Below are 10,000 nucleotides of genomic sequence, written 5' to 3'. Positions count from 1 at the left end.
CCATGCTGCTCATACCACACATAGCACACACACACACACACACACACACACACACACACACACACACACACACTGCCCACAGCACACACACAGCCCACAGTCCATTGCTCGCAGGACTGTGGGCACCAGAGTCCTCGCCTTGAGGCCCAGAGACTCAGACTTGCAGATGATTTAAAGGTGTTGTGCACGATTCTGGTGAAATGTTGTTGATGTTTGAGCTCAACAGCAAATCAAATTGTATAAGATTATAATCACAGACGACACCTTTAAATTCCTCATCCCATCCCAGGCTGCCCATACCCCACATACTGCCCATACCACGCGTACTGCCCACATCACTGGCGCCACACATACTGCCCATAGCACGGCCACCCAGGGCTTCATTTGCACTCGCTGGAGTCTGAGACTGGGGGATGACTTAAACCCCTCTGGGATGTAAACACATGCATCGGATCTGCTACCGAATTTGGCTTGCTATAGTGGGAGAGAGAGAGAGAGAGAGAGCACAGTGGAGTAGAGATAGAGGTAGAGAGAGAGAGAGAGAGAGAGAGAGAGCACAGTGGAGTAGAGAGAGTGGGAGAGATAGAGGTAGAGAGAGAGAGAGAGAGAGAGAGAGCACAGTGGAGTAGAGAGAGAGGGAGAGAGAGAGGTAGAGAGAGAGAGAGAGAGAGAGAGAGCACAGTGGAGTAGAGAGAGAGGGAGAGAGAGAGGTAGAGAGAGAGAGAGAGCACAGTGGAGTAGAGAGAGAGGGAGAGAGAGAGGTAGAGAGAGAGAGAGAGAGAGAGAGAGCACAGTGGAGTAGAGAGAGAGGGAGAGAGAGAGAGAGGTAGAGAGAGAGAGAGAGAGAGAGAGAGAGAGAGAGAGAGAGAGCACAGTGGAGTAGAGAGAGAGGGAGAGAGAGAGGTAGAGAGAGAGAGAGAGAGAGAGAGAGCACAGTGGAGTAGAGAGAGAGGGAGAGAGAGAGGTAGAGAGAGAGAGAGAGAGAGAGAGAGAGAGAGAGCACAGTGGAGTAGAGAGAGAGGGAGAGAGAGAGAGAGAGCACAGTGGAGTAGAGAGAGAGGGAGAGAGAGAGGGAGAGAGAGAGGTAGAGAGAGAGAGAGAGCACGCAGTAGAGTTGAACACAGTGCAGCTGAGGGCTTTACATCGGCTCTGTGAGACTAGGGCCTGACTGACAGCACATCTCTCTCCCAGCATGTATTGGGTTCATTTGTGGTCACCTCTTAATCAGTTTACAGTAGATCTGTTTCTGTTGGGGCCAGACGTCTGTCTACCTGTCTGTGTGTGTTTCTGTCTACCTGTCTGTGTGTGTGTGTTTCTGTTGGGGCCAGACCTCTGTCTACCTGTCTGTGTGTGTGTGTTTCTGTTGGGGCCAGACCTCTGTCTACCTGTCTGTGTGTGTGTTTCTGTTGGGGCCAGACCTCTGTCTACCTGTCTGTGTGTGTGTCTGTTGGGGCCAGACCTCTGTCTACCTGTCTGTGTGTGTGTGTTTCTGTTGGGGCCAGACCTCTGTCTACCTGTCTGTGTGTGTGTGTTTCTGTTGGGGCCAGACCTCTGTCTACCTGTCTGTGTGTGTGTCTGTTGGGGCCAGACCTCTGTCTACCTGTCTGTGTGTGTGTCTGTTGGGGCCAGACCTCTGTCTACCTGTCTGTGTGTGTTTCTGTTGGGGCCAGACCTCTGTCTACCTGTCTGTGTGTGTGTCTGTTGGGGCCAGACCTCTGTCTACCTGTCTGTGTGTGTTTCTGTTGGGGCCAGACCTCTGTCTACCAGTCTGGATGGATCTGCTCATCCGTCCAAGTTCAGCTGTCCTCTCTCTCCTCTCTCTCCTCTCTCCCTACTCTCTCTCTCTCCTCTCTCTCCTCTCTCCCTACTCTCTCTCCACTCTCTCTCCACTCTCTCCTCTCTCTCCTCTCTCCCTACTCTCTCTCTCTCCTCTCTCTCCTCTCTCCCTACTCTCTCTCCACTCTCTCTCCACTCTCTCCTCTCTCCTCTCTCCACTCTCTCCCAGAGATATGGCCTCATATTCAGCCTTCCTCTCGCCACTCTCTCTCTCCTCTCTCTCTCTCTCCTCTCTCTCTCCTCTCCTCTACTCTCTCTCCTCTCTCTCTCCTCTCTCTCCTCTCTCTCCACTCTCTCCTCTATTCCTACTCTCTCTCCTCTCTCTCTCCTCTCTCCCAGAGATCTGGCCTCTTATTCAGCCTTCCTCTCGCCACTCTCTCTCTCCTCTCTCTCTCTCTCCTCTCTCTCTCCTCTCCTCTACTCTCTCTCCTCTCTCTCTCCTCTCTCTCCTCTCTCTCCACTCTCTCCTCTCTCCCTACTCTCTCTCCTCTCTCTCCACTCTCTCCCAGAGATCTGGCCTCTTATTCAGCCTTCCTCTCTCCACTCTCTCCAATCTCTCCTCTCTCCACTCTCTCCACTCTCTCCACTCTCTCCTCTCTCCACTCTCTCCCAGAGATCTGGCCTCTTATTCAGCCTTCCTCTCTCCACTCTCTCCAATCTCTCCTCTCTCCACTCTCTCCACTCTCTCCTCTCTCTCCTCTCTCTCCTCTCTCTCCACTCTCTCCTCTCTCTCCTCTCTCTCCACTCTCTCCCAGAGATATGGCCTCATATTCAGCCTTCCTCTCTCCACTCTCTCCTCTCTCCACTCTCTCTCCACTCTCGCCTCTCTCCTCTCTCTCCTCTCTCTCCACTCTCTCCTCTCTCCACTCTCTCCCAGAGATATGACCTCATATTCAGCCTTCCTCTCTCCACTCTCTCCTCTCTCTCCTCTCTCTCCTCTCTCTCCACTCTCTCCTCTCTCCACTCTCTCCACTCTCTCCCAGAGATATGGCCTCATATTCAGCCTTCCTCTCTCCACTCTCTCCTCTCTCCACTCTCTCCCAGAGACTGGTCCTATATTCAGCCTCACTCTCTAGGTAGTGCATTAGGCTCGTCTGAATACAGAGTAGTTTGAATAGGCTTGTTTGAATGCAGAGTAGGGTAGTTTGAATACAAGGATCCTCGAGGGAAATGCAATGTAAAATAAATAATACAAATACGATCTAATTATTAATGGTGTGTGTGTGTGTGTTTGACTGTGCTTCCTCTCTGATATAAGTATTAATGGTGCCGGCTGTGATTCCTCGCTGATATAATTATTAATTGTGTGTGTGTGTCTGTGTGTGCTTCCTCTCTCTCTCTCTCTCTCCCTCAGAGCAGCAGCTGATTGCTTCCTCTCTGATCTAAGTATTAATGGTGTGTGTGTGTGTGTGTGTGTGTGTGTGTGTGTGTGTGTGTGTGTGTGTGTGTGTGTGTGTGTGTGCGCTCTCTCTCTCTCCCTCAGAGCGGCAGCTGTGTGCCAGCGTGGCCCTGCCCGGGGGCGTGGCGGGCATCAGCAAGGAGCTGGCTGAGCTGCGGCACCTGGTGGCGTTCCCGGAGGAGGTGGCCCTCGTCATCACGGAGCAGGAGCGCCGGCTGTACCGCCGCGTCTTCCCGCTCGACTACCTGTGCCTGCTCACGCGCCCGCTGGGCAGCCCCCAGTGCCCGCCGCGCCACCCCCACCTCAGGGCCTCGCTCTCCGCGCCCGCCATGCCCGGCACACACACACCCCAGCAGAGGAGCGCCCTGGAGGACCTGGTGACGCGCTTCAACGAGGTGGGTTGGTGTGTGTGTGTGTGTGTGTGTGTGTGTGTGTGTGTGGGTTGGTGTGTCAAGAGTCAAGCTAAGGTGAGATTAACAGGTGGCTAGCTCTTCCAGCAGGGTAAAGTGAGTGTGTGTGTTTTAAAGGGAAACTAAACATAGGGTTGATGTCAACACATCTGTCCTGAATAAGCCTGTCATGTGAAGAGCTGTGTGTGTGTGTGTGTGTGTAATACGCCTGTCATGTGAAGAGCTGATTGCATTACAGCGAGACTTGGAATGACGGTGTCACCACTGCATCACTTCATTTGACTGACTGTGATAAAGTGTGGTTAGGTTCGTAGAGGTGCTAATAACTGCATCACAAAAGGAAACAGAAGACTTCATTTGACTGACTGTGATAAAGTGTGGTTAGCTCGTAGAGGTGCTGAATATCACCTTCCATGATGATACGAGAGACACAACAAACAGTCATCGTCTGCATTATTCATACAGTGTGTTGCTCATATTGAAGATGTTAAAATTCTTCCTATGTATAACTTTCACTCTCCATCACAATTTGGGAGTGATCGACTCGATAATAATGTAGTTGGTCAATGTTCCACTCCGATCCTATTGTTTTCTCCGGAGCCATAGCATGTTTAGTCTGAATGCTTCCTGACGTACACCATATATCTTTCAGCTGATTGGAATTTCCTTTGTGTTACTTTAACTGTCAGGAAATGTATGCTTTTTTTAGGGAGGAATTTAAACTCTGCCGTCATGTCAGTTTCAATGTTGCAGTGGTGGAGCATACAACATTGTTTATGTTAGCTGGTGTGTGTGTGTGTGTGTGTGTGTGTGTGTGTGTGTGTGTGTGTGTGTGTGTGTGTGTGTGTGTGTGTGAGAGAGAGGGCAAAAGGGAGAGAGAGTGATTGTGTGCGCACATCTAATTGTGAGTGTCCCTTTGGATCTGGGTATACATGAGTGTGTGTGTGTGTGTGTTTGTTTAGTGATGTCATAGTTAGGTCACATGCCTTAGCATGACTTGGCGGTCATGTACAGATGTTCCGTTTCAGTAACAGCTTTTGGAGTTTATCTTTGCCCCCCCCCCACACACACACACACATATACACACACACACGTACACACACACACACACACACACACACACACACACATCCATCTATTTAGTAATTAGTATACCCTCTCTGTCCCGGATCTGTTTCCAGGTCTGTGATCTGTATTCTATTGGAGAAGTTCTGATAGTTGACCCCAGTTGACCCCTGTGACCGTCATGCTACAGGGGGGGTTTTCTGTGACTCAGAGTAGAGGTGAACTATTGAACTCTGAACTCTGAACTGTGAACTCTTATTGGGTCATCATTTGTACCGTCACCTACCCCTCATCAACAGATGGAGAGTATCGGTAACATATTTTTTGGAGTGTCAGTGAATATTTAGGTTTTTTTGTGCAAGACATTTTAAACTCTGTCCACTCCTTTTCCTTTCTCCTGTCCAGCTCCTCATATTGGAAAGGGCACTTAGGCGACTCCGTAATACCCCCCCACACACACACACACACACACACACACACCCCCCCCCCCACACACACACACACACACACAACCCCACACACACACACAAAAAACCCACAGTTTATCCCTGTCATTATTTATGCCCAGTACTTTGCCAGAGGCCTCCGTGGTGGAATGTCCCGAGCCCTGCCAACTATGCCCGTCCCGCATACCCCTGCAGCCCAGTCACCCACTTACACAGTGCGTGTGCGTGCGCGCGCGTTTGTGTGTGTGTGTGTGTGTGTGTGTGTGTGTGTGTGTGTGTGTGTGTGTGTGTGTGTGTGTGTGTGTGTGTGTGTGTGTGTGTGTGTGTGTGTGTGTGTGTGTGTGTGTGTGTGTGTGTGTGTGTGTGTGTATGTCCGTCCCTCATACCCCTTCAGCCCAGTCACCCACTTACACACACACACACACACACACACACACACACACGCATACCCCTTCAACCCAGTCACCCACTTACACAACAGCATTATTTCATTCTTCTCGAGCGCTGGTCTGCTGTAAGCTGAATCGCACGGCACCGACCATGCAGACGGAGTGTCTGGTGTCTGTCTTTGATGGGGGGGGGAGCAGCGGCTGTCAGCGAGGTGCTTTGAAGCCCCCCCCCCCACCCCCCCTGCTTCGTTAGCACTTAAAGTGTCCTGGAGGGGACATAGTGTGCCTGCGTGTCTGTCCCTCTTACGCAAGCACCGGTGTTAGCAAGCTGGCACGGCCTCCACTGGGCCTGTGTGTGTGTGCTGTGTGCTATGCTGAAACAGGAGAACGCAGGTGGGAACTAGAGGGGTGTTAAAGCAGCTGAGAGGGTGTGAGTGTGAAGCGGCAGAGAGAAGAGGAGTGTGTGTGTGTGCAGAGAGTTAGAGGAGTGTGTGTGTGTGTGTGTGTGTGGACAGAGAGTTAGAGGACATGAAGTGTTATGGTGAAGGACATGGTGATGTTGCTTGGGTTGAGGAGAGGCAGTCAGGGCATACTGGGGTGTCAGAAGCTGGTTCTTGATTGAACTTTAGGTTTTATGAAAGTCGGTGGTAATAGGAAAAGCCAAAGGCGGCCCTCATGAAGGTTAAAGAACATATGAGATAAGACAGAATAGTCTACGACCACAAAGATTGATCACGTCTATAGTTACATATGAGATAAGACAGATTAGTCTACGATCACAACGATTGATCACGTCTATAGTTACATATGAGATAAGACAGATTAGTCTACGATCACAACGATTGATCACGTCTATAGTTACATATGAGATAAGACAGATTAGTCTACGATCACTACGATTGATCACGTCTATAGTAAAATATAAGATAAGACTTAAGAGCTTTCGGACTGAGTGATAAAACATTTTTGGACCATGAACACCACTACAACTACCACCATATGTTCTTTGTTCTGTGTTCCATGTTCTACCACCATGTTCTATATGTTCTTTGTTCTGTGTTCCATGTTCTACCACTACGTTCTATATGTTCTTTCCATGTTCTTGTGCCACTATCGTTGGCTAAGGAGTGAAGTCAGGCGACGATTGAAAGTGACATGTGACTGCTGGGTTGCTAGGGAGAGTGGCTGATGGCTTTCCCCCTGCGTGCATGCGGTGTGTGTGTGTGTGTGTGTGTGTGTGTGTGTGCGCGGTGTGTTTGCGTGTGTTCATTCCTCCATTGAGACGAGTCCCGGTCATGACGATGGAAGCTGCCAGGGGATCTAAAGGCCATGACCTCTGAATTCACTGGTTCATTGTTAGCGTGCCTTTCCAGGGTCAGTTAACCGCCGCCGAGGGAGTTAGGGCACAGCGACCACCATACCCTGCTCTGCTGTGTACACACACACACACACACACACACACACACACACACACACACACACACACACACACACACACACACACACACAGCTCTGCTCTGCGGTGTACAGTATTTGGAACACACACCACAGCAGCTGCTGTCAATACCTCTTATATAGCTTAGTCTGGCCAAAGCTGAGTCATTCATTAGTTTGCTGAGTCATCTTCTCAAAAGCTGTAGCTGATCGCTGAAGAGTGACATGTTTATTTAATATCACGCCCATGCCAGTGTTAACAGTATTGTGTGTTTATCTTACATCAGCCTTGGACGGTTTTCCTGAAAGTGCTTAACACTGTTCCTGAGGAACGGCTGTCAAAAGCTGGAGTGTTATTCTTCATACACAGACGACATTATTAGGAGAATCCTCACCTCCTTTCTGACTGAACTAACTCCTATCTCCTTTAACGGCCTTCTATTGGAGGAGGGGCGACCTCTGACCTCTGGCAGGATGAGGTGTCCCTACCTGTCAAACGGACGAAAGAACTTTAAGTTAACTCTCTCTGACAAGTTCCTCTCTGTTATATGTACTAGGGTTGAACACTCACACTCACAATATGTCTGAGGTGTCACAAGTAAGACACATACTCATGATTTAGGGGCAATGGAGGTCACTCTCATTCACTATTTACCCTCAAGATCCCACCTCTCTCTCATACACACACACACCCACACACACACACACACACTCACTCGCATTCACTATTTACCCTCAGCATCCCACCAGCTTTAATTAGAGCGCATCAATACACCTGAGCTGCTGAGGTGTGTGTGTGTGTGTGTGTGTGTGTGTGTGTGTGTGTGAGCTGCTTGGGCGAGGAACAGAAAAGGCCGATTCAAACGACTCGTTTTTAATTAAGTCAGTCAGAGAAATGTGTTTACCTAGGCCTCTCTGACGGCCAACGCTGATCCACGATCTACACACACACACACACACACACACACACACACACACACACACACACACACACACCCACACACACACACGATGTGTTTACCTAGTCCCCTCTGACGGCCAACGCTGATCCACGATCTCCGCTTCAGCTGCTCCTTCAGCGAGCGGAGGGTTTGTTTATTTCCGTCCCTTCCAGTCCAGGCTCAATCGAGAAACGAGTCGCTCTAATTTCACAGCCCATTCCAGGCCGGGTGTCGGATGTGCTATGATATAGTGTCTTTTTAAAATACTTTGTACCCACGGAGCGAAATACAAAAATGGCCTTTCTGATTGCAGTTATAGCTGGCGTAAACCACACCACCTGTTAGTGGGTTCAATTGCCATCCATCTTCCCAAACAGAATTATGGATTGAGTTTCTAATCTGCACATGCACACACACACACATACACACGCACATGCACACGCACACACGCACACACACACAAACATTAATAACTATTGAAGCCTTCACGAGGTCTGAGTAAATCTTTTAAGTAGTCACCTGTTGAGTCAAACTAAATGTATCTGGATGACACTGGATTTCTTTATCAAAAGCACAATGATTGTAGCAAGGTGGGTACATGTTTTGTCTTTGTCTTATGTAGGTTAGCTCATGGGTCACCTGGTTGTCTTCTGCAGGTGAGCTCATGGGTCTCCTGGTTGTTTTGTCTTCTGCAGGTGAGCTCCTGGGTCACCTGGCTGATTCTGACGGCTGGTTCCATGGAGGAGAAGCGTGAGGTGTTCTCGTATATGGTCCACGTCGCCAACTGCTGCTGGAACATCGGCAACTACAACGCCGTCATGGAGTTCCTAGCCGGGCTCAGGTAGGGTGGAACTCCAGAGATTTGGTTATCATAACCAATGTTTCCATGGATACACTGGTCCACAAATGAACAGGAACTGTTGCATATTCTCTGTATGCATCCAGTAATATTCTGAATTAAGGCTGGGTAAAGCATCCTCTATGGCTGTGTAATGCATCCTCTATGGCTGTGTTATGCATCCTCTATTGCTGTGTTATGCATCCTGTAATATTCAGCTCTGTCCATGCCCCCCACCCCCCCCCCACCAGGTCCCGTAAGGTGCTGAAGATGTGGCAGTTCATGGACCAGGCGGACATCGAGACCATGCGCCGTCTGAAAGACTCCATGGCGCAGCACGAGTCGTCGGCGGAGTACCGTAAGGCCGTCCACCGCGCGCTCCACATCCCCGGCGGCAGGGTCGTGCCCTTCTGCGGCGTCTTCCTCAAGGAGCTCAGCGACGCCCTCGACGGAGCCGCCAGCTTCATCGGACTCCGACCCTCGCTCGACCCCAAGGAGGACGCCGTGGAGGTGAGGGGAGACTGTTCAGTTTCACACACACACACACAAGCACACACACACACACACACACACACTCACACACACACATCTCAAGGAGGACGCCGTGGAGGTGAGGGGAGACGGTTCAGTTTCACACACACACACACACGCATACACACACACACACACACACACACACACACACACACACACATATACACACACACACACACACACACACACACACACATACACACACACACACACACACACACACACACACACTTATCTCAAGGAGGACACCAAGGAGGTGAGGGGATACGGTTCAGTTTCACACACACACACACACACACACACACACACACAGCGGAAACCTTTCAGTTGGATTTAAGTTGGGTTCATTGGAAGAACTGGTATAGCGCTAGCATAGCATTGCTTAACGAAGATATGTGTAAGCCTGACTAGCTGCTAGCATAGCATTGCTTAATGGAGCTATGTGTAAGCCTGACTAGCTGCTAGCATAGCATTGCTTAACGGAGCTTTGTGTTAGCCTATCTAATGTCCCTCTTCTGTCCTTGTCCAGTTTGTGTTGAGAACTACTCATGAGGAATAACGGGAATAACGTCCCTCTTCTGTCCTTGTCCAGTTTGTGTTGTGAACTACTCATGGGGAATAACGGGAATAACGGGAATTCTGTCCTTGTCCAGTTTGTGTCGGACTACAGCGGGCAGCCGGGGTTCGTGCAGCGCTCCGGTCCCGACG

General features: G+C 50.0%; 2 protein-coding genes across 2 annotated transcripts in view; both read left to right on the top strand.

The window, feature by feature from the left end:
• LOC308362930 (1-phosphatidylinositol 4,5-bisphosphate phosphodiesterase epsilon-1-like) overlaps window positions 1-10,000 on the top strand; it is a gene marked incomplete at its 5' end in the record, with an annotated part of 107,274 nt that overhangs the window by 46,921 nt on the left and 50,353 nt on the right. The window lies entirely within an intron of this gene.
• Window positions 1-10,000, top strand: part of LOC308362048 (1-phosphatidylinositol 4,5-bisphosphate phosphodiesterase epsilon-1-like) — a gene marked incomplete at both ends in the record, with an annotated part of 20,688 nt that overhangs the window by 6,614 nt on the left and 4,074 nt on the right. The window contains 4 exons of the mRNA XM_080834539.1: window positions 3,320-3,630; window positions 8,616-8,761; window positions 9,010-9,268; window positions 9,946-10,000. The exon at window positions 9,946-10,000 is cut by the window's right edge and continues 172 nt beyond it. Of these exons, the coding sequence (XP_080690665.1) occupies window positions 3,320-3,630; window positions 8,616-8,761; window positions 9,010-9,268; window positions 9,946-10,000 (771 nt within the window). The remainder of the gene's footprint in view (window positions 1-3,319; window positions 3,631-8,615; window positions 8,762-9,009; window positions 9,269-9,945) is intronic.

Source organism: Sprattus sprattus (genome assembly GCF_963457725.1).
Source record: "Sprattus sprattus genome assembly, chromosome: 3".
Taxonomy (NCBI): Eukaryota; Metazoa; Chordata; class Actinopteri; order Clupeiformes; family Clupeidae; genus Sprattus; species Sprattus sprattus.
The sequence above is the reverse complement of the archived record's forward strand: the minus strand, read 5'-3'. Positions and strand labels throughout refer to the sequence as shown.